Below are 25,510 nucleotides of genomic sequence, written 5' to 3'. Positions count from 1 at the left end.
ACTATAGTATAAACAATACATTCTGTGCCCAAAATATAAGACAATTCTTGTGAAATGAATGCAACGTGAGACAGATGTGTAACATTTTAGGCATGTATTAACTGTTAGGTATTGGTACCTGACATTTTAGCAATATTAGCATGTTGAACCTAGTAAATGCAGCAAGAAGCAATATTTGATTACTATTATTGTGATAAAATTGAAGTAGGCTTGGTCTAAAACCTTGATGTAGAAAATGTTTGCATTCATTATGTGAAATCATAAATTCAAAATATAGCTGCAAGCAGCGATGGCGGTTTCCTCCTCCAAACATTGCGAACCAGGGAAAAATTTAATTTTGTGACAATTTGTCACTGTATAGAAAAATCCATGCTGCAGACTTGCCAATGGGATATTACATTTCAAATCCAACATTTACAATGCTTTTGCCCTGAATTTAGACTGAGTGGAGGTTGTGTGTGTGCGCTTACCCTGTGTGTCTGTGAGAATGTATGTGTGTGACACCAAGCTGTGTGTCTGTGAGAATGTGTGTGCGTAAAACAAAGCCTGCGCGTGGGAGACTGAGTGTGTGAGATTTAGGAGCCGCGCGGATGAGGAGACAGAGAGACATTCTATAGAGAACCACCCTAGCAAGTAGTCAAGCATGCATGTTTCAAATATTCACCAAAAATCTACTTTTCATCTTACAGTCAACTTTTTTTCAGATTTGTGTACTAAACACTCTCAAGTGTCTTCGTATGAACTTGTGATTGAATCAGAGTTTCACTTTTTGACCTGCAGATGTGTAAAGCATTATTTTAGCGTTAACAATGTATCCAATTTGCTTTTAATCAATCATTTTTCAAGATATGAAGTTGCCTTTGCACATGGGAACATGTTGTAGTGTCTTCCAAGTGACATACCAGTTAGGTGTTGATATCTCAAAGATTAGCTGAGATATGACTTCACTTCCTGTTTGACCGCTTTTCTGCTGAATTTGAGTGGCTGTACCGGACAAACCATATGGTAACTTTTTGTGAAATTTTGCACAATCATTAAGGATAGTCCCTTCTTTATTCATACAAAGTTTCATGTCTCTCATTATACCATTCTAGCGCCACCAACGGGTCAAAGTTGGACTTGTGTTAACACACGCAACTTTTGAACCGTATGACCGATTTTCAAAAATGAGGTACCATTGGATTCCCGGGATCAAGACGAATTAAACACACCATGTGGCGTAAATTTCACTCAAATATTTGCTGACATATGACTTCACTTCCTGTTTAGCCACTTTTCTGCTGAATTTGAGTGGCTGTACCGGACAAACAGTTGTGAGGATCAAAATTCTGTTGATAACTTTTGTGAGGCTAGGTCTGAAGATCATCTCTGGTGATTTTGAAGAAGATTTGCCAAAAATTGTAGGAGGAGTAGGCTTTCAAAGGTTTTTGATAAAACCGGAAATTGCGGAAAATCTATATAGCCGGAAATTGACCGATCGCGAAACTCCTCCCTAGAACGGCCCTTGTCCAATCATACCTTAGCAACGGCTACTAAGAGCATAGACATGTATAGGTCTATACATGTCTATGACTAAGAGAAGAAGGTCCGACAAATTTGAGGTCTGAGCAGCGTGGTTAAACAGTGTGCCTATGGGACTTGTAGGTATTACATGACTGAGAGATTAGAGGGATACGTCGTTTTTTTCCGCTTCCCCAAAGCCCAAAACACAGGCGCAAAAGTGCCAGCTGTGTATTAAACAGTGTGGTCACCCCACACCCAACTAATATATCGCAAAATACACATAGTCTGCTCCAAAGTAAATCAAGCTGCTTGCTGCCAGCTAGCTATCGCTAGGCATGATGGCTAACTATCTAATTGAGAGAAAATCAAGAACAGTTATGGATCATGAATACTTGTATTATTACCACTAGAATAACATAACTAGTCTATCCAACCAAAGTGTTCATGTTAAAAAAAATGTTAATGTATGTGCCTGTCTAAATGTCACTGTCTGTATGATTGCTCGCAGAGCTGTTGAAGCTATCGACAGCAAACGCCAGCATTGAACAAACATTTTAACGAACACTTTGTAGTTTGTATTTATGCTTAATACAACATTGAACAGAACTTTTAACGAACACTTTGTATGTATGCTGCTGGCGTTCGCAATCGCCAGCTTTGATAGCTCAGCGCGCACATTTACAAAAGGTTACTGACGGTAACATCAGCATTGCTAGCTAGGATAGTCACCATACATACCTCCAGAGTCTCTCGCCAGAGACGGAATAAATAATAAGAATAATCTTTGGAGGTTATTAGCTAGCTTGAAATATTGTGTACAGATCTTACCCAGTGGTGAAATAACATGACTAGTCTACAAGGTTGTGCTGGTTGCATTTCAATGAAGAGGTCGTAGGGTTTCTATTTTTTTTTTTTTTATTGAGACCTGTATGCCTTTGCTTCAATTATTGTTGTGTCCACTTCGTTGTTGATCTTAATATTTTGGATATATCCTTCCACTACATATTGCAGTCCTTTTTGGCTTGATCTGGAGGATACCGCGGAGGTATTACTCCAAAAATCATCACTCATACTGACAGTTATAGCGATCGTACCTAGCCTGGATACCAGCCCAAACCCCGCCCACAAAAATATTTGTCAGGGAGATTTGGTCTGGCTCTGGGTTAATTGGGAGAGAGTTTCATCGGTAGGATCAAACCGGACCAATCAAATTGGCAGGGCGGGCTTTATACGTTGATGGACAGATACCAACGCTTGAGTTGAATTAACCGGTAGATTCGAACTCCGACCAAGATGGCCGCGTCTCGGGTGCTTAGTGGGGAATATGTTATGTGAATTAAGCTATCTACACGACTTTTTAATGTCTACATTGACTCGGTTAGTTGTGCATGTGCAACACGAATGTTACAGAGTATTGTTTGTCTTAACTAAAGTTCTCTAGACCATTATTGTTATATCATTGCTAACGTGTACACAAAAAACCCATCGAAATAAACTGTAGCTTGTAGCCTTAATGCTAATTAATTAACGTGAGCAGGCATATCTCAACAGACATTGACAGCGCATTCATTTTGAAAGAGGAACAGAGAAACGCGATTAAGGCATTTGTCATTGAAAAGATGTTTTTGCCGTCCTTCCTAGGGATCAGGTAAAAGTTTAATCTATCAGATGGTAATAGGCTACTACGTTGCTCTGATTGGTTCTAGGTATCCAATTCAGCGAATAGGCATTTTCGTTGAAACACGCCCCATAATCACAGCCCAAAGGTCCGGTATCAGACTCATATTCTGACTAGAATCATGAGTATGACATCGTCAGGCTAGATCGTACCCGTACTTGCCATGGCTTTAAGGTTGACAGTTCCGTGAATTGTGTCGGACGTAGCAACAATAACTAGGGGGCGGAGCCCTGGCGATCGGTCAATTGACGCCATAGGGTCTGTTAAATTCGTTTTGATCCAGGGAATCCAATGGTACCTCATTTATGAAAATCGGTCATACAGTTCAAAAGTTGCGTGTGTTACAAAAGTCCAACTTTGACCTGTTGGTGGCGCTAGAGTGGTCTAATGAGAGCCATGAAACTTGGTGTGAATGAAGAAGGGACTGTGCTTAATGAGTGTGCCAAATTTCACAAAAAGTTACCTGGTTCTAGGGGCTGCCATTGACTCCCATGGCAGGAGAATAATAATACTGACAGTAACAATAGGTTACCTCCTACCTGAGGAAACCTAATGATGTGTCTTTTAATGAGTGGAGCTCAGAGCATGTCCTTATTATTCTCTTATTGAATATTTGCAGTGTGTTGAAATCTACATGTTATACATTACATCTGACTGAGGAAAACAAGGGTTGGTCAGGAAAACGGCTTTGTCAGCAGCTCCGGGTCTGTCTGACTTACAGCAAATACAGCTCCTAGCTTGTCAATGGTTCCAGATTGTAGGTAACAGGTAGCCTACTTAGCTGGATAATTCACATGTTAATTTCCAACCCTTTCACTTAGAATAGTACTACTGGTTGTTATTAGAGCAAACATGGGTATGAACCAGGGGAGAAAACATGTTGCTTTGCAGAGGAAATTCGAAAAATATTTTGTATCCTGAGAATAATATATAAATCATTTTGCACCATTGTTGTTTTAAATGGAAAAACTCATAATCATCACAGATTTGAGCATAATTTCTGAGAATTCCTGCCACAGATTCAGTTTTTTCCCAGCTAAAATAACAATGCAAGTCTTGCAAGATTCTGGTGGGACTGAAGAAGCCAAGAGTGTGCAAGTGACCGTCGTCATTTTGTAAGCTGCCGATTAGTATTTTCGCATGTTCCGTTTTTTAAAACAAATTCCAATCACTGAATGAATGGGGTTGTCGCTGCCAAATGTGAGGACCCTGCCTGATGTGAGTCCGCCGCTGCCTGATGTGAGTCCGCATGCGCAAACACAAACGGTTTACGGCAGAAGGCTCAGGAGCAAACTATCCAAGACGTGCATGCTCATACATGGTTTAATATCAACGTATCTGGCTTCTCTTAACGCATAATGTAGGTTTATTTAACATAGTGTTTTATAATTTTGTCAACGGTTTACAGCATAGGCTCAGTGTCAACATATGGGGCTATGTTGCATTACTGTTACTAGTAGGCTAATGAATGCACTGCTTAACTAATAATTCAATAAACATGAAGCTTAACATCATAAACCTTGGTGGATTTCAAACGTAAACAAATGCGCTTGTCATTCCACTTCATGCTGTAGCCTACACCACCAGCATTACCTGGCTCGTTGTACTACAATAGTGTCGCAAAGTTTGCGCATGCGGACTCACATCAGGCGGGTCCTCACATTTGGCAGCGACAGGGGTTTTGAAACCCCAAAATGATGCATGAGGTAGTTAAATAACTGAGAGACCCCACATTCAATTATGTTCAATAAAATGGACGTAGATATTGTCTCAGTATAGACAAAATGCCTGTTGCTATCCCTAAACTAACAGCAAAAAATAACTACAAACTACAAAGCAGGTTACTTGCAACCGGGCATTAACATGCGTCTTAGGTGATCCAATCACAATTGGAGTTTGTCAGTTCACACCCGACATTAGAATGCGCCTCAACATGCATCTTGAGTGACCGCTTGTGATGGGATCTCACTTCCCCGCGCACGTACATCATTTCCCTTTGTAAGGACCAAATGTGTTGTTGTTTTTAAACCAACGGGAGGCAGCAATGTATTTCCCGTGCCCAAACTGCCTAAAATTAAAAGAAGAAGAAGATATCAAAACGATACAGATTGGGCCTATTCCTTGTTTTAAATTGTGAGATTTTTCCATCTTCTCTGTTTTGCTCCTCTGTCCTCCCTCATGTCCAGCAGGAAGAGCTATTTTGGCGTTTTACTGTAGACTTAAGTGTTTTCTGAAACAATCATGAAATTGTTGGTATGGATGCAAATCGTTCTGACAACAAAAACATTATTTCCCAGTTTAGCTGAATATAGTTTAGAGTGGATATGGTCTAACAAACCATGCTTGAACATGTGACCAAAAATTTGCTATCTTCTGAGCAGCGTTCATCGAGGCTCCCACCCTGGTACTTCCTCATCCATATGGACCGTTCATACTGGATACTGACACCAGTTCGGTGCAGCACTGTCTCAGGAGGGAGAGAGGGGTGAGCAGGTGATCACCTATTTCAGTCACTCGCTCAGCCGACCAGAGAGAAACTGCTGTGTCTATGAGAGCTGCTTGCTGTGATCTGGGGAATTCACCCCTTTGGGCCTACCTCTACCGAAGACGGTTACTATTGCACCCCTTCAGGCTTTAGAGCCTACCTCTACAGAAGACGGTTTCTATTGGGAGGGACATCTGGCTTGGTGGCTTGCGACTCTGCAGGACTATGACTTTGAGATGTGTCACCAACCTGTCCTGGTGGCCATGCGAAGAGGAGCAGTTCGTAGTGACCTGCTTCACCACCCAGAACGGGCTTCTGTATCGGTGTTGGCAGGCGCCTGGAAGCCAGCGTGACATCCTGCAGCTTCTGAAGCCTCGCCAGCTGCATGCCTAAGTCCTCCTGTTGGTTCATTGTTGCGTCTGGAGGCACTTTGGCATCACCAAGAATGCTCCAGACCCGCCTCTATTGGCTGGGCTGCTACCAGGACATAGAGTTATGTTCACCAGTATAACTCCTGCACAGCCAAGAAGGGACCAACTCAGCGCTGTTATGCCCCACTGCAGCAACACCAGGTGGGGGGACCACATGGACCATGTGGCTGTGGATGTCCTGGGCCTCTCTTCCCACCACCGACCAAGGGAACCACTACGTCCTTATGGCTATGTAATATTTTGACTGAGTGACCAGACACGTATGCAGTGCCTGACCAAAATGTTGCCACCACTGCTGAACGCCTGGTCAGCAAAATGTTCTGCCATGTCAGTGCACTTGGGTTGTCGAAATGGTACTGGAGAAAGGTTGCCTGGATCACCCAGGCCAATGCACAAACAGATGTTCCACTCCGGAATGGACATTTTAAAAAGAGAATAAGCTGGCTGTGGCATTGTTGATGGAGAAGCCAAAATTTCAATGAAGTATGATTCCTGAATCTTTGATGACGTATCATGGTCATTTCATATTTACTACATATTGGTCTTTTCAGCCAGGAACAACCAGAACATGCTGTATATAAGCACTGTAGACTACTCTATTTGCCTTCTTACAATGACTTATGTGATGCCTACAGACAGATTAAGTTCCATTTTGTAAAAGGTCAAGTGATTTGTAATAGCCTAAGTTCAGATATGATTTGTGCTGAAATGTGACGCAATGATCAATTTGGACACTCGAGCGCCCTCTAGGGCCAGAACAAATCCTTGTGGGAAACGAGAAGTGGGAGTCACCCAGAGGCTCAGATTCATTCTGTGCCCCAGTTTTTGACGTGTAACTTCACCCCCTGCCATGAGCCTAACCTAATATTGAAAAATGCTAAAAGGTGGGCAAGGGGCTGGGAGGGGGGCGTAAACTCCTGTGAATGATGAATCCCCATCAGCCAATGAAAATGAGACCCACATTAACAGGCGATGGCTGGGGAAGAGGGGCTGCCCTTTTCATGACATATATAGGTCCCAAATGGTTGACTCTATGTCAGCATCAGGATTTTAAACAGTAGATGGCGTATTAAGCCTTTTTAAGCCCATAATATATATATATATTTTATAAAAGTGCAATATTAACACAATATATAGGCTACTGATAGTTTATCACAGTCATATGGTTTAGTTTAGAACTTAAAAAAAAAAACATACCAACACATTTAAGGGTGCTGATAAACTTTAAGGCTAGTATAGTGTTTTGTATTATCTAGTGTCGTATAAATCATCCTGACAAGAAAGGTAGACAAATTGAAGAAAACAAAAAGACTTTTGTATTTGTGAACATTGTAGGCTATGTTGAATATGAAGCCCATTTGCACTACATTTCCCAGTATCCACTCCGTTTTTTTCCTCTTTTGCAGTTCTGCATTTTTCTTCCACACCAGGAGCAGTAGTGTTACTGTCTGAAAGAGCTGGGTTTTACGGGGAGTTGTAGCTGAACGCAAAACTTTTTTGAAGTATTCGGAACAGATGTATATGAATTACGTGCGGACGTTTGGGTTTTCTTACTATATGTTTTCTTTTTTACTTTGGTGTACTGTTAATTATTTTGACTAACTTAAAGTTTTATTCTCCTCGGTTTCTGGCTAACGATGCTAACCAAACCCATGTAACTTAGCCAGCTAGTATAGCCTACGTTACTTTTTAGGTGAGCATTCGTACAAGTCAAACTGCTAATTAGCTATTTGGACGATTGCGACTTACCCCATACAAGTACTTTGAATGGCAAGACGTTTTTAACCGCCAACATTTTTATATTCTTTGTCCTTGCTTATTTTGTGTTTGCTTGAAGTGCGTTTGCGAATGGCGTTTACACTGCCCATTCCCCCACGTTAGAGAATTGCGTTAACGTTAGATGCCAACGCCTTTTTTTATTAAGTCGTGATTTTCTTTGTTGCGGTGTTTAAGTTGTAGAAGTTTGACGAGTAAATCAACGAACACAATTTAGAAGCGTGCGTTTAGACCGAACATTTTCTCTTCGTCCATTGCCCGGTTCCAACAAATAGTTTTGTAGTGACTGGTTTTGAAAATGGGTTGCACACTAAGCGCCGAGGATAAAGCGGCTATGGAGAGGAGTAGAATGATAGACCGCAATCTCCGGGAGGATGAAAAGAAAGCATCCAGGGAAGTCAAACTGCTTCTTCTTGGTAAGTACTTCGCTAAAAGTCAAATGGATTAAGTGTTCATAGCATCAATAATAATTGCCTCTATGTGATGGCCGTGTATGACGGGAACGATTGATAACTGCCGTAACAAATGCACGTAGGCCATAATTTACAATGTAAACGTCGCATTTTGGCTGGTCATGTTGATATGCATACTTTTAAGAAATAGCGCTCCAACTGATCAAACAACTAACACACAAACAAATGACTGGTGATATTTGAATGCCCCTTTGTAACTGTTAGTTGCGCATGTAACCATTTGCAGTCTTTCATTGTACAATCAACTCTGCATCTGTGAATAATGAAAAATAGAATGTGATTCTAATGAGTCATAATTTTGTTCATGTTGTTCTGTAAGTTTGCCATATTGTGTCAATGCACTTTGAAGAATACTTCCCAGGTAGTTAAATCACTTGGAGGAATAGGGCAGTTCCAAAATTTCATGTTTTGTTTTCATGTTTTGCTTGTGCTTGGTGCTCTTCCTGGATGTCAGTTTTGTGGTCCTTATCTGTGTCTATTCCTCACTATCAGAGAGAATGTCCTGTCTGTTTGCAGTTTCTCTGAAAGGCACAAGAACACCAATTTCTGCCTTTGCTAATTTGTTGCCCATATAAAACATTTCTGCAGCAGAATGAAGCAATCTCAAGTGGGGGGGGAAATGGAGAGGAAGTTTACATACAACCTATTTTCCAGACACTGTTCCCTCCTTCTGTTGGGATTGGAACAGAATTTGTTAGTTAAAGCCATGGAGTTTGGCTTTTGCTCTGGATGCATAAAACCACTGTACTTTGGCGGCTGGAAATCTTTTCAGCGGGTTTAATGAAACATGCCCTGCTTCACCATGAATGCGACTCCCAAATAACTGGCTCCTCAAACACTGGCTGAGAGCAGCTCGGGCTGTAGGCCACCGGCCAAAGGCCCCTCCTCATCGGAGGTTTGGCTCATCTTTGTCAGCCTGGACAGTTCTGCCTCCCCTGTTACAGGAAGAATATTTCCGAAGGTAAAAGAATGTGCAATACAGTCACTTCAGGACTGTATTGATAACACAACTGTGTTACGGCTGCACCTTTTTGTTTCCCATCTCTTCAAGAAGACTGTCGTTCATGTTGCACATCTCTGGCTGGCTGGCTGATCAACCTCCTCCTTTTGTGCATGGTAATCCGCCACTGACCACAGCGTGTCTGGCCCTTTAGACAACTGCTTCCACCTCACTGGAATATTTGAATCAGCTGGACTATCCCTGGTACAATGTTCATCCCATTCCCATATGCTGCCCTTGGTAGCTTGAGCTAAGTTAACATAATTGAGTAAATGGATTGCTTTTGATTTTGGCTTTTTTATTCCTCAGTAGCTGCCACTTCCTCTGAAAACAGATGACACTTACGTTAAGTCCTGTTTCCCTTCTTTATAAGACAGGTTAGCTGATGCATATATTACATCTTATCATGAAACCAAGGTGGCTGCTTTGTCACTCAATACTAGAGTAGCCTGTGCCTTTTACATTTTTTGAGGTTCTGACTAGATTGCTATCGTGCTTGTGTTCCACCGCTTAATTACAGCGAGGACACACTGGTTTGAGTCTTATGGGAAATGTTCCCATGGTCAAATCAGCCACAGATGTTCATGGAAATGAATGTTTGTCATCAGTATTGTCCTAAGTGTAGTCTTCTTGTAGGAACATGCAGAAGTCTGAGTTCTCTGAATTCCAGTTTGTAGGCTACTGTGTATTTTCTTGCTATCAGGCCTCACGTTTGGTGTAGAGGCATTACCATCTGTAAATACCCGGAATACAAGACCATGTATCTTGATCAAGATATCTTGTTTCCCCATCCAACAACCAAACTCATTTTTGAGCTGCTTCGGCAGTTTAAACTAAGCAATTATTTGGCTGTTTGGGCACTGAACAGTTTTCACACTGGTGACGGTTGTATGATATGTTGTTCATGTTTTAGTGGAAGCTGGTGGTTGAAATAGAGTATGAAGCATGACATTATGAACCTGAGAAACCTAGGAAGATCCAGGGGAAGAATTATTTGAAAAATTAAAGGTGCCCTTAAATGGTGACTTCTGGTGAATATGAGGGAATTAAATTAACAAATTAAGACTGAAAACTTACGAGACATTCAACAAATTCAAGGTATCACGTATTACTGCATTCAAGCATTAGACTGTCCTGCTCCTACTGATAATTGTCAAAAGGATTTAGAAAATACTGGGATTTCACAGAGGCTAAATGTGTTTACATATCCCTGTCTGGGGTTATGGGAAACATAAACAGTATTCCAGTCTCCTGCCCCAGCAATACCCGAACAAATCCAGGATGTAATCAAATTGATTCAATTTAATACCAATTTAGGTTATTCAGTAAAACATTAAGTAACAGAAACACAAGATTTGAGCGTTAACTAACGTCCTAACTAACTAACTGAGCATCCCTGCCACTAGACACACCAAAGATCCCCCAAAATTGCTCTTGAATTGATCCGTGTACATCAACATACTTCAATTGATCCGTGTACATCAACATACTTCAAAATAATGGAAAGTTTTGCATTGCAGGAAATCCATCTGTCACGCAAAAAAATTAGCCACTTTTACTTCACTCGTAATTTCCTCTTGCAGTGTAGCAGCCACGGCCCCTATCAGATTATTGAGAATATTTGTAAAGACACAGGGTTCCCAACCTTTTCTGCTCAAGACACAAAAGAGATATTTGGTCTCCCCATGACCCAAGACTTACAAAATGAAAATGCCAACACATACAAACAAAAATTAAAAAATCGTAGTTTTCTGCTGTTAAAACATTGCCTCTTGAAAGGCCACCAAAGGATCCATTCTGACATGTCTGGGCATGTTCAAATTCACTGCCCTGACATTTGGAATGGCTAGAATTGCGTAAATCATCAAAATATGCTCTTCAGATGTCGCTAGCTGTACTGTCAATTAGCCTGAAGGCTCCCTGTTAGCCTGATTACAGATTACAATCCATGTATGTGGAATTGTGAAATATAACACATACATTGTCCATGTGAGTAATTTTTCACTTTTGTGAATCTTTGTTAAGCATTGCTTCATCTGCGTAAATGGATGAGCCGCCTCTGTTGTCACACACTGCTCATTATCAAGGGTTTCGAACACCACTGTATGGGTAAATCATGAAATAAAAGGCAGTAATAATATAATCTGTAATTTTAAAAGTAAAATGACTGATATCCACAGAGCAGGGTTTGTGAGGGTTGTTGAGTGAGTAAGTATGCATATTATGGAATTTTTGTATTCCTGTAGGTCTATGACCATGTATCACGTGTGAAATACTAGACCAATTACTTTTACACTCATTGTACCAGCAGACCCTGTGACATTGACTCTGGAGATTTCAAAGACATATAAGTCTCATTGACAGTTTTGTGTTTTGCAACACTTTAGACCCTGAACTTAATCAATGGACAGGTGATCGTACATTTGTACCTGTTCTGGATTAGTTCTTGGTAAGATCTGGGTTATGTAGCTTTTGCACACATCAAATGAAGACTGGCAACTCCTAAATAAAGTTTGATCAGTTATAAAACCTACTGTGTGCTGTATGCTCATGTGTTCCAGATTATATAATTATAATAATCAGCCTCATGGTTTAATCTGTATGATCTGTTTGCTGGCCATTGGATCCGTTTCTGATCCTCTGCTGCTGTTCAGCAATCACACATAGCGTTTTCTTGCGGAAATGCGTTTGTAGTTTCCTTTGTTTTTTCAACTGCCTCCTTTCTCGAATCAGCCTTTCTATTTTAACCTGTTGTCTAGACTTGACTTGACCTGACCTTGCTTTTCCCTCTTAGCTTTCTGATAAACTCCATATTTGTCCATGCCGTAATAGCGGATGACCTCACCCATGCAATTAAATGTATACTCCACTGTACCCTACAGTCCTTTCAAAAAATTCCTTTTAAATCAACATTGATGCAATTCCATTCCGTGACTTCTGAGGCCCCTGGCCCTCTAGGCTTTGGTTCCTACCTACTGCATGTTTCCTTCTTAGTCTGCTTGGTTTGTCCTTGCTGTTCCCCAGCTGCATGATGCCCACCATTCTTTGGAAGTGAGCCGGGTCCTTCTTCCTCTGGAGCAGGGGTACTGATATCCTGTGGTCTTTGGTACTTAACCCACTCCTGGACTTCAATCCGACTTGAGCTACTTCTTATCAACTGGTGCACAATGCTGGGGCCCTGTACTCCTTCATCCAGGCATTTCATCCTTCCCTGATGAATCCTCAAAGCCTTTCAGTGACGTTTCCTTCCTCCATCCACATATAGAAAACCTGGAAAAGCGCTCCCTTTATTCCCCAAACTGGTGGTGTCTGTGTTCATCCCCTTTCTCATTGTCAAAGCCATTCCATGACCATGTGGTGTGCCTGTGAGTCATATATCAAATTTAAAATTAATAAATGAATTTACATTTAGTCATTTAGCAGACTCTTTTGTCCAAAGCGACGTACAAGGGAGAGAACAGTCAAGCTAAGAGCAACCTGGTGTGACAATAAATACAACTTTTGATAAGAAATAGAAAAACTACATAGAAAGCAAGTGCAAGTTAAGCATAAGTCAAGGTGCCAGTTAGTAAGGGAGTGCTCTCTAAAGAGTTGGGTCTTCCAGAGCTTCTTGAAGGAAGAGAGGGATGCCCCTGCTCTGGTAGTACTAGGCAGTTAATTCCACCGACGTGGAACTACAAATGAGAATAGTCTGGATTGCCGTGCTAGCACAGGCCGGCAGTGCCAAAGGACGCTTACTAGACGAGCACAGCTTCTTTACCACCCATAGGCTATAGTAGAGCAGGGATGAAATAATTATTATTTACTTCATCCACCAGCCAAAGTGGTCTAGAATCTACCAGCCACTCATATTTTCACCAGCCACTGTGCTGTAAACGCACTTTTGTGAGTAACTTATACATTATTTCTATAATGTTTCTCTTGCTTTAAAAAGAACCCCCCCCCCAAAAGAAAAAAAAACAAGTGCACATTTTCTGATAAAATGATGAATTTAATATTAATTCACTTATGGTTATCCAGTTTGTATTTCCCCTCCCTCCCTTACACTACACACATTTCAAATGCACAGAAACAGAAATTTTAACAACATGTCTTTAAATCGTGAACACTTCTCACCCTCCTCTCTCTCTCCCTCCCTCGCTTCAAACTCCCCCCTTAATCAAAATCTGAACCAGATTCCGTTTTCTTTGGAGCCAACTGTTGGTTTTTCTCCCATGATGCAAATCACCTCCTTGTTGCACATGGAGGCTTTCGTGGTCATTGATAGCTTCCAATTTTATTTAATTTTAATTTAGTAAATCTGTTCGTCTTGCTGCTGGCAGAAGTGTGTTGCCGGCAGACTGACTGGCTAGTTTTCGATGAGCATAGGCTAGTCAGTCACGTAACTCCCCACTGTTTGGCTCTTCTCATTGAAAAAAATCACCTTTTTAACTTTTGTTAACTCAAGTTGTCTCCTCTTGTGTAGGCCCACTGACATCAGCTGCTTTCTTTACACCTGCAATGTAAAGCCACGGTGTTGTTAAAATAGTCTGTCAGATTAAAGTGACCATCCCAATCGAATTGTTCCATTACTACGAGGCAGATGTGATGCCTCAGAAACATCCGCAGACCTGGGTTTGTTTGATATAAGTAAATATTAGCAACCTCTTAAAGGGATAAGTAATTCACCCGGCTGAAATAGGTCTGTGTGCCCAAACCACATTTAGCTGATGCTGACATATAAATGATTCATGGGGTTTGATTGTCTTGTAGTGCCATTGCAACAGTAATGTTGTTTAGTGTGAGGCTGTCCCTTGAGTATAGGTGAGCCTATGCTACAGCTACAAAACAACCTAGCTAGCCTTTTTTTTCGTCAAAATGCTTAAAAAGCTGGTCTTTAAACGCAGTCAGAATTAACTTTAGAGAGAGACATTTCTTTCATTGCTTCTTTTTTTCATTGCATTAGTTAATGTTTATTATGTTTCCCATTATTAAAATCATGCTGCTAATGTTGTCATTTATTAGTGTGTGGAGAAAAACCCTGTGATTCTAACCCAGGCTGTATAGGACATTAAAAGCAGCTGCTGGCACACAGCGTTGGCTTTCTCTACCATTCAGCATTTCTCCCATCACCACACTGAGGGTCACATATGAAAATACTGACCTGGCTCTGCCTCTGGTTATTTCAGCAGTTAGCAGGTAAAGTCCTTGGACTAAGATTTTGCCATAGTCAAGACAGTGAAATAACTCGGTTAAAGTGGTTTAAAGGCCTTGAAGGCCCTTTCGATCTCTGTGGTCTTGAACTATTTTTGTGCAAGGGAGGGGCAAGCATTTTTGAGGAGGGTTTATGTGGGTGTTTGACAGTTTAAGACCGCTTTTGGAGAGATGAAGGCTAGCTTTTAGTTCTAGAGAAGCCTATCAGGTGGTCAGAACAGTAGGTGGTGATCTCAACTTCAGGGAAAACAAATAAGGTCTGATGAGTCATCTTAATGAATGTTTTGAAAAAGTGAGAGTCACAGACTCTGTGTGTTTTAGGGTCCCATGAAATCAAATTAATTGGTTTCTAAATTCAATTGTTTTAAATTAGATTCTGTGTTTTCCGTTTTGTATTCATGGAATTATTCATTATAAACAAGTTTAATAATTTAGAAAGGCTATAATATATTGTGCTGTTACATCAGTTCTTTAGCGACCTATGTTGTAATCTGAATCTAGGCTAAAATTATGGTGTAACTCCAATGGCAAAAGAGTACAACATCCTGTTTCAGAAGAATTGTGATGAGTCAGTAGTACCCAGTTTTGCTAGATTTGAAGTCACAGATGGCCTTACTAAGTTTATTTCATAGTTATATGTCTGTGGTTTATTCAGATGCTGCCTAGTGACTATGTTTAGTGTACTGTTCTCCAAATAAATATATTTTTTGAACTCTTAATATACACAGAAAATGTACCAGTTTGATGCTATTCTGTCAAATAGAAGGCTGCCCCATACATGCGCTGTGTTCTGGCAGTCTTAAACACGGAACTCACTTAAGCGCAGACACAGTTAGATAGCTGTCTGACACGCCCCATAGCAGAGCAAAGTTTGGTGATGAAGGCGGTCTGCACTCTTGTGAAACAGAAACGGGCCGAATGATCAGATGCTCTGCTGGTTTTCTTGCTTAGAGTCAGACCAGATTCCCACCTGACTCGAGGAGAGGATTTGACTGCTGCTTGAGGCTGTGTGTGTGTGTGTGTGGTGAGTGAGTGTGTGTGTGTTACAGAGGAATTTTCCGCATGATCATCCCCATGTCTATCGGTAAAACCCACACATTGCTATAAATACAGGCCAGCGAGCCGGCAGGGTTTTCGAACTAAACTGTGAATTCTCTCAGTGTTCAAGATGTAAGCCTGCTGTCGCTGACTCTAAATCACAGGCCGGGTGGAATCTCTGGGTGTACGTCCCTGTCACTGATTAAAGGAGGTTGGACTGCAATTTTGTGATTCGTAGTACTGTCTGGCCAAACTGCTGTGTTTATTGTGCAGTTTTTAATGATGCCCTGCTACATGCAATCTATAGATGGATTCTTTCTTTTTGTAAATGTACCGTCTTTCCACTTGTCTGTCAGTCTGCTGATGCTCTTTAGGGGATTTCAGCTCCCTGCTGGAGTGCAGCAAGTCCCTAGGTGGTGACATCAAGCCAACCTTTCATCTTCATGGCATTTAATCTGCCCAGGATGAGAATTAGGACCTCAAATAGTGTGTGTACGTGTTAGTGTGTGACTGCGTGTGTGTGTGTGTGTGTTGTGCAGTTTGTTTGTTCCAGGCTTGTGACGTCTGAGGGAGGAATTGAAAGATTCTATTCAGCATGTAGGCCTGTGATCCTGCTCTGAGGCATATGATTGGCCAGTTTTGGTGATGCAACTTTCTGGTATTATTATTTGGTACTATTATTAGCTCGGACGGGTAAATGAGCGACCAAAATGTTACCCAAAGACGGATCACACCAGACTGGAGGGTTTAACAGTGTCTGAACTTTATGGGACAGGAGAATGCATTAGAGTGGTAAATATTGCGGGAAAATGTTGTGATTAATCTGACCATGAAAGTATTGAATGACCTCCATTATAACCAGGCACTATATAAGCCAGTGCCACAGTGTAATGGCATGGCCCACAAGGAGTGAACATTGCAAGATATACAGTTTTATATTGTATTATATATTCTTGGTTATATACATGTACTGAATATATACAGTATATCCCCATTCTGTTCATTTTGCCATAATCCAATAGTATTGGTCTGTTTTATAGAAGAATGTCCTTTTGTTCACCCTAACCTGGTTGGTCACCTGGAGGTTGCTTGGACAAGATTTTAAGGAAAGGCTAAATAGTATGCAGACTCTAGAGATTCTAGGCAAAAACTCAATCATCATGTGCAGAGACTTTAGATTGTAATAAAACCATGATCAGTCTTCTGCCTACATCACAAGGATCAATTCAAGACTGAACATGAACATACTACACTCATACACATTTACAGATAGTTTTAGTTGCTTTAGTTGGTGGGTGGTTGCATACATGACATAATGCGCACACAATAGTCTCCTTCCCAGGTGGTGTGATGAATTACCTCAGAGGTGTGAGGCTTTATGGGGTTTGCTGCAACTGTAAACAATGAGTCCTTTGTTATGAGATCAGAGAGGAGTCCTCGGTTTAACTGACTTTGGGCCCTCTGGTCGGACTTTGGAAAATCAGGGTGTCCATTTTGTAAGTGCTTTGTGCCTTACAGAGGTGACTGTAATGGTCTTTTCTTTCCCTTTTTCCAGGTGCTGGAGAGTCGGGGAAGAGCACAATTGTGAAACAGATGAAGTAAGTTATTTTGAGCAGTGACCTAACCACAGCTTTACTGCAGCACCAGCAGCTGTTTTACCTCAAAGGCATCTGGATTCTCAACACAAGTGTCAGACTCAACCACCCAGTCACAGTTAATCAGTGTAATTTAAAATATTTTTTCTAGAAATTATCTTAAAATTCCCCTAAACTATGCAAATATCCAAATGGAAACAGTAATACAGCATTAGTGTTTCTGGTGTTGTATTCAGGGCATTCGTATTTATAATGTATTGTCACACTGTTAAGACCCTGTGAGAGTGTTTATACTGATATTTCTTCTGTCTTCCAAGGATTATTCACGAAGATGGTTACTCAGAGGACGAGTGTAAGCAGTACAAGGTGGTTGTGTACAGCAACACCATCCAGTCCATCATCGCCATCATCAGGGCCATGGGCAGGCTGAAGATTGACTTTGGAGACCCTGCCAGAGCAGTAGGTGTCTCAGGCAGAGATTCGCCTAGTAAAGCATGTTCAAAAAATATCACATCACACAGAGGCATGTTTAGAGATGGCCTGTGTTTACTCCCCTACTGAGCACAGTTTTCTACAGATATACAGTATAAGGAAATACTAGCTTCTCCGCTATGCATTTAATCTGAAGAATGCCCGGTGTCTGAGGACCTTAGATGTCCACCTAAGTCATGTATTTCAGTGTCTCTTGTGATCTTACATTGCCCTGACTTTCTTATCTCTGTACTTCCACACCTGCCAGGACGATGCTAGGCAGCTGTTTGTGTTAGCTGGCTCAGCTGAGGAAGGGGTGATGACCGCGGAACTGGCCGGCGTCATCCGCAGGCTGTGGAAGGACGGCGGCGTTCAGACCGGCTTCAGCCGTTCCAGAGAATACCAGCTCAATGACTCCGCTTCCTAGTAAGAGCCCAGGCTGAACGCCCCAATGCAGGTCTGCCAGACGCACAGGCAGCCGTCAGCTAAGGAGACGGTGGAGTCGAATCCATGTGGTTAACTTAGTAGCTGTCAGAGCTCCAGTGCTGTGGTTTATGACTTGGGGTGGGGCCCTAGAAAGGAACAAGATTGATCTTGCATTCTTTTTTCAAGCTTAAACTTGTCAAGAAGTGGGGGGGAAGAATTTTTCAGACAGAATGATCTCTGTGTATGTGCAAATGAGTTTCTTGTCAGTCGGAATGATGAAATTCCAAACCCTGACGCAGCTGTATCGTGACCAGCGTGAGATTTAGGCTGCCTGGTCAGGTCATGTGGGATTGGTCATTATAATGTTGTGTTTGTCCAATACTTTATGTGAAAGGGAGTTTTATGGCCATTTCCCAGACCTCTGCATGTTAGCACATGACATTGAGACCGGGGGGGGGGGGGGGGGGGGGCGGGAGTGTGTGAGAGGGCAGGGTTAGGCAGGCGTGCGGCGGGGGGGGGGGGTTGTTATTTAGGAAACAGAGGAGGCGTGCTGGCTTGAGAGGAGCCTGCTGGGCTGCCACTCAGCTGGCCTGACGAGCCACGGTGCACGGCTCACCCCGCAGTGTTTACACTCAACCCGGGAGCACCCAGCTTTCACCGGCTGGAAAAATATCAACCCGTATTTAGCATTTCAGTCTGCTAATTCCATCACAGTCCCACAGTCAATTTTTTCAGGCCTTGCCGTTCTGATGATTGACCATGATGGATTGTAGGTTGGCTTGCTGTATTTTGCTATACTCTCAGGGGACCCATGGTGGTGATGCAAATTTCACTATGCTGTGCTTGTAAGACCTGTTGTTTATTTCCTCGTATTACTTGCTAACCGGTGATGTGCCTGTACTTTGCGACCATGTAAAGGCCGTGTGTCCTGATGCAGACTCTCCATCTCCTTGTAGTTACCTGAATGACCTGGACAGGATATCTCAGCAGAATTACATTCCCACTCAGCAAGACGTGTTGAGGACTCGAGTGAAGACCACAGGCATCGTGGAGACACACTTCACTTTCAAGGAGCTGTACTTCAAGTGAGTGCCACCCTCGTACACATGCTTATCTTGAGCCTTTCGAGGGGTTTGGGCTCAACCGCATCACTTCTGCTCACTCACTGCCCGACAGTCAAGCATGGCAGTCATTCATAGAAATACAGAAGGAGATTAAAGAAAGGAAAAACATCCACCCTAGGAGCATATCACAGCAGAGGTTTGGGTGACTCTTTTAAGTCAATTTGCTTATTAGAGGTCTGATTAAAGAGAGTGAGTTTGACTCGCAGTGATTTTAATTTTTACTTTGACTTTACCGAAAAAGTAACAGGAAGAGAAAATTGCAATCCGGAATTGTTGGAAATCACAAAATCTTTGAGGGACTGTTCCTATCCAAAGAGCAGGGGATCATCACAGTGGTGTCTTGCATTTTGATGTTGATGTATGCGGACAGGGATATAAGAGAACTGGACTTCTTCACATGATTGCTTTTAATATGATTTTGATATGAGGTGCGATTAAATCTTCAGCGCCTAACTTTTTTTTTAACCGTACACTGTGAGTGGGTGCGTTGTCATGGTCAAGCACCCAAATGCCAGCGTTCCACAGTTTAGGTCGCTTGCACTTCCCCCAAGGTGAGACCGTCAACAAGTTTTAATTTCGGAGGCGTCTGAGGGAGAACATTTAGCGCAAATGACATTCACCGTCCATTCAAAGAAAACACACAAGTTTCACACACACGATCATCGCTCCTCTACCTGCTGGGTTTGGCTCCCTGCGGCTCCTTCCTCTTCCCTAAGATGAAGTTCAAGCTGAAGGCCTGCCGTTTTTGACACAGTGGAGGAGATCCAGTCCCGACGGGGATACGCTTAAAGAACAGGACTTACAGATAGATAGAGATAGATAGATAAATACTTTAAAGGTGCATTAAGGATTAATAGCTATTCGCTAAAGGTATGCTAGCAGCTAAAACTAACGAAATCTCTTGAAATGTGCTGACTTTGACATTATGACAAACGAATTACTCAACGACTGTCCTTACACAGTCAAACATCAATCATGTGCAACACAAGACTAAGCAAGACGGCAAATAAGCTACTTACTAGATCGGCAGAAGGTAATCAAAGTCAGGTCGGCGGGCATCGGCAGGCAAAACTACAGAAGGCAGTTATATGCCTATCGACCCTGCTATGCCATTGGCACGGACGCAATTCTCCATATTAAAAGTCATTGTAGCGCCCCAATTTTTTTTAAGCTGTTATTTTAAGGTTAAACTGCTTATCCTAACCCTAATCCTGAAGCATAATTGTTGCATATTGTGCCTTTAATAATCCTGTGGGGAAATTCTGGTATCTTACAGCTCTCTCATATTTACAATCATTACAAACAATATATACAGACAATATGATATAAACAAACAGTACAATTCAGCTATGTACAGTGTAGGATGAAGGATGTAGGGTGTAAATTGCATATTAATTAAAGTTTAATGGCAGTTGGGACAAAGGACTTCCTATGTCGCTCAGTCCAGGTAGCGTTCCAAGCGTGGCAGGAGTGCTGGGAGCGGTGTATCACTGCACAGGGTGACATACTCCCAATTTCGGTGAATGCAAATACAATGACAATAAAGGCTTTTCTACTTCGATGAAGATGGCGCTGAAATTTACATCTTTACGGTGCAGTTTTTGGATTCAGTGTTTAGTCTAGCAAGAGGGGAACCACTCGGAGAACGTTTAGGTTCTGATAAGTGGTGTTTGGAGTTACTCAGAGATGCACCACGGCTGGCACACAAAGGCACATGTACGTGATTACAGGGAAGGCCATATTCTGATTGGATAAGAGCACCCAGCTGGCTTGTGTCTGCGAGTGCTGCTGCGTGTCAGTGGCCCAATAACTGATTCTGGTACTTTGGTTTGAAAATACAGAATGTTTGATGTGGGCGGCCAGCGCTCCGAGCGGAAGAAGTGGATCCATTGCTTCGAGGGCGTCACTGCCATCATCTTCTGTGTTGCGCTTAGTGACTACGACCTGGTCCTGGCAGAAGATGAGGAGATGGTGAGGAGAGATATCTGTGTGTGTGTGTGTGTGTGTGTGTGTGTGTGTGTGTGTGTGTGTGTGTGTGTGTGTGTGTGTGTGTGTGTGTGTGTGTGTGTGTGTGTGTGTGTGTGTGTGTGTGTGTGTGTGTGTGTGTGTGTGTGTGACAGCTTTTATCTGATCTGCTCTGTGTATACACGCAAAGGCTCAGGATATATATGCAAACACAGGGGTTTACAATGTTGTTTCCTGCTCTGTAATATAAGAGTGTATTGTAATGTAACAATTAACACATTTCACAATTTGCATGAAATCCTGCCCCATTAATTACAACCTTGCTGACATAATTGCAGGGCACTCTGTGTGTATGAAACCATCATTTTAGTAAAGTAAACTAATTCCACAGCCGTTTGACCCTCTGTCTCATCATTATTAAAAATAACTGCTTTGCTTTTTGAATCCTTAAATTGTCACGGTTGGAATCTTTTGAGTCTATCCTGTACATACTGTAACAGTGACCTGATATGTCTCCACAGAATCGAATGCACGAGAGCATGAAGCTTTTTGACAGTATCTGCAACAACAAGTGGTTTACAGACACCTCCATCATCCTCTTCCTCAACAAGAAGGACCTGTTTGAGGAGAAAATCGCCAAGAGTCCTCTCACCATCTGCTACCCTGAGTATTCTGGTGTGGGAAAACAGTGCATTAACCAACAGTGCCTTTTAATAGATAATTTCCTCTAACCCATGACCGAAGCAATTTATCACGGTCTCATGGTTCTGTATAACTCTGTGATTGCAGCGCTGATAACTAGCTTTGTTTATAATTATTTTTCTGGGTCTTCAGCAGCAAGGGCCTCTATAGTTCAGCTGGTGAACTGCTGACGCTTATCTCAGTGCTCCAGTTCACTTGGCCTGCTATCCATCACACACAATCCCCCTTTCACAGACTGGAAGTCTGGCACCCCTCTGTTTAAGTGTAGTTGGATACCTATGTAAACTGTCACGATTCAAGGCGCACACATCTCTCTGTGTGAAGAACCAGTTTTGAGACAAACAAGAGGATTGTCAGCATACATAGTGAATTTGTGGTGTCATAGAAAGTCATTTATTTACAGTTTCCCTTGGTATCTGTTTGGAGTGACCAGTCCATTCTTAAACACTATATACACAGCTTTCTTATAACAGAAACTAAATGACCTGCCATGACATGACGGTGGCCTGCGTCTCCCTTTGTCTTTGTGACTCAATAATGCCCCACCAGTATTCAGGTGTTCGAGGTTAGAGCTCAAGGTCGCAAGTCACCGGTCAGTCAACATATTGTTGATTTTACCAGTCAGGACTTCTCCCTCTCATTTAACTCTATGAAAATGGTAATGATGATCACTTCCCGTTTCGATGACTGATCTGAGCTCTCCTACCAGACATAGTTGGGAACTCATATGTGTTGTTGATAAGCATGCTGCCAGAAGACATTGTAGGAATGCCTACATTATGCCTATATAGAAATGTACATAATATGAATATTGACCACAGAGATCCAATCTGGTCCTTTAAAAATAAGTCACTACCAAGAACAGCAATCAAAAAAAACAATTGGACATTGTTTGCAGTCTGAACACCGCTAAAGTTTCTTGGTTCTGCCTTCAGGCTCAAACACGTATGAGGAGGCAGCCGCTTACATCCAGTGCCAGTTTGAAGACCTGAACCGGAGGAAAGACACTAAAGAGATCTACACACATTTCACCTGTGCCACCGACACCAAGAACGTCCAGTTTGTCTTTGACGCCGTCACGGATGTGATCATCAAAAACAACCTAAAGGAGTGCGGTCTTTACTGAGCGAGCGACACACAGGTGCGATTACTAGTACTATCACTGTACCTCACTGGAGCATATGCTGAGTGGTGGCTGTTTCCTAATCCTCTCCCCTCTTTCTTGCAGTGGATGGTGTGACCGCAGTAGGGAGAAAGAGATGGATTTTTCGGCAGTGCTCTCCTCGAAGGACAGCCATGTCTTTGCGAAGTGGAGCTAGGTAGAGACAGTTACGAGACTGCACTCAGACACCGCTGTTCAACTGATTTTTAAAATACGAGGCTTCCTTTTGTACTTAGCCTCCTCCTGTAGCATCATAAGTGTTTTTAAGAGTCCCTTTTTTGTATTCATCGTGACGCCAAGCATTTCAGAAAACAAATATGGATGGATTTGGAGTACTTTTATGTCATCATTAGTTATTTATCCTATTTGTTCTTCTAGTTCTCTGCTGTCCTCTCCTCTCTGCAGAATCAGGCCATACTATGCACAGGATTCAAACTGCAAAAGAAAGTTTCATCTCAGTTTTCCGCTCTTTTTAGTTGTTTTAAGTATGTTTTTAGTCATGTCTTTTTTTGCCATAAAACCATGCCTGTACAACGCAGTAAGTGTAACTGTTACATAGCAGTAGATAAGATTCACAATGTTCCACATTTGATAAATTATTAATAATTTTAAAGGTAATCGTATGGAAATTTCATCTGTCTCCTCCTGTGAGATTGTGGGTAGAATTGCTCTCTTATGAAAGGATTATGAAATGTGCTGCCTGTTTTGTGCTATTTCACTTTCAGAGTAGATTGGGGAACCCACAGGGATGCTACAGGTTTTTTGGATTTTCTTTCATTTTACTAACCAAAAATGGACCACTTTATATTAGACAATATTTTTATATGTATGTAGCCACTACAGTTTAATTTGTATAGTGTGAATTATTACCAGTTGAGAGCCTTTGTAATTGTCTTACTACACATGGCTTCTCAGCTAAGCCTTTGTAATACGTTTTTTTTTTAATGAAAGTAACCCTGACCTAGTCATGTGGAATTTCAGTGCTTGATATTCGTAGACTTTTAAAAGAGAGGCTTGTTTTCTTAGATGTTCTTTTTAATCCTGTGAATTTCAGTTGATACAAAGATTATATCTGACCAAACAAGATGGTGGTTGTAATTAAACATTGGTCTACATGGGAAGAATTGTTACATTGTCCAATGCCCTTGAGCATGCCTTGTTTCTTTGTACAGAGAAGTTCTGCCAAATACCTAACAGTTTGCGGGTGTGAGACTGTAGCCCGCTCATCTAAAACAGCCTGAACATTCCCAGAGGACAGTATCATGACCTGGCTGGCTCTATTTAACTTTGTCCAGATACAAAGTTTTATCTTAACATTGTTAGATAATGTCACTAAGAATTCAATTTAGATTTTTTTTTTTTTTGATCTTACAAAATATTAGAGATTGAAGAGTGCTTTTATTCCTTTTTGAGAATTGACCACTAATATCTATTAAAGCACTGCCATCACAGTCTTGACTCCTGTTCCTGTTCTTACTGATGTCATTTTCTCCCGGCCTTGCTATCAAAATATGGCCTGGAAGTATGACGTAGTAAACCATGGTCTTCCAGCTGAAACAGGGAACTGGTTGTGTTGTAACGCCATAGATGTTTTCTTCATAGTTTTTTGACCATGGGTGTAGGTAGTGTATGATTTGATTCCCAAGTGAGTGTTCCAAGCCAGTCTTCACTGCTTCACTTCTTCTGTTATGTGTCTATGTTAATGCAGCCTCTCAAGCGTGGTGAAAGTAGTATTTCACGTTTTTCCTGTTGAGTCTTTGGATTATGTTCGTTAAGGAAGTGGACCGCCACTGTGTACAATTCTCTGCTTACATGCTGAAAGATGAGGAGAAAAATACAAGATACAGAGATACAGATACAGAATCACAACTTTGAACAGGACTGGGCAAATATTGGAGCTGATTCGGATCTTTATTTTTTTTTTTGTCTACATTTACAAGCCAGGGCAGTTTTTACAGGCCATTAAACATCAGATTCAAAATTAAACAACAGGACTCTAGCATTTCCATTGTTTAAAGAATTATCATATGTGTATATATATATATGTATATAGATATACATATGTATATATATATATATCCTTTGTGACATAAATATTTTACCTACTCTTATTTACAAAATACATTCTCTACTCGGTTTGATTTTGAGAAAAGCTCTTTTCACATTGAATAACATAACATACTGATTACATCAAAAACCGATATGTTTTGGTTTGTAATTTAAGTTATGATACTGGTTAATTTCTGACTTAACATAAAAATGTTACAAGAAATTGCAAACTAGACACTGGATGGTACTGTACATAAAACAAAGTAGAAGAATTTCTATAAAAATGTATTTATTTTTTCCGGCTTGATGTGCCATTACCATGAAAACCACCTCTCCATCATAAAGCCACCAAAAGTATACTATTATTTAAAAATGAGGGAGCAACTACACCAGTGTCTACAAGCAGTCTTACTTTGAGGTATCCACATTTTTTATAAAA

At 41.5% G+C, this 25,510-nt stretch overlaps 1 protein-coding gene across 1 annotated transcript; it reads left to right on the top strand.

Moving 5' to 3' along the window:
- Positions 1-7,541: 7,541 nt before the first annotated feature.
- gnai3 (guanine nucleotide binding protein (G protein), alpha inhibiting activity polypeptide 3) lies at positions 7,542-24,437 on the top strand. Its single transcript, XM_080832925.1, has 9 exons — positions 7,542-8,289; positions 17,133-17,175; positions 17,490-17,631; positions 17,912-18,069; positions 19,026-19,154; positions 21,035-21,164; positions 21,680-21,833; positions 22,796-23,001; positions 23,089-24,437. Exons 1-8 carry the CDS (start codon positions 8,172-8,174, stop codon positions 22,984-22,986), a joined length of 1,065 nt encoding a protein of 354 aa, XP_080689051.1. The 5' UTR covers positions 7,542-8,171; the 3' UTR covers positions 22,987-23,001; positions 23,089-24,437.
- Positions 24,438-25,510: the final 1,073 nt, after the last annotated feature.

The sequence above is a fragment of the Sprattus sprattus genome (genome assembly GCF_963457725.1).
Source record: "Sprattus sprattus genome assembly, chromosome: 2".
Lineage (NCBI taxonomy): Eukaryota > Metazoa > Chordata > Actinopteri > Clupeiformes > Clupeidae > Sprattus > Sprattus sprattus.
Note: the sequence above shows the minus strand (reverse complement) of the source record. Positions and strands in the feature narration are given on the sequence as shown.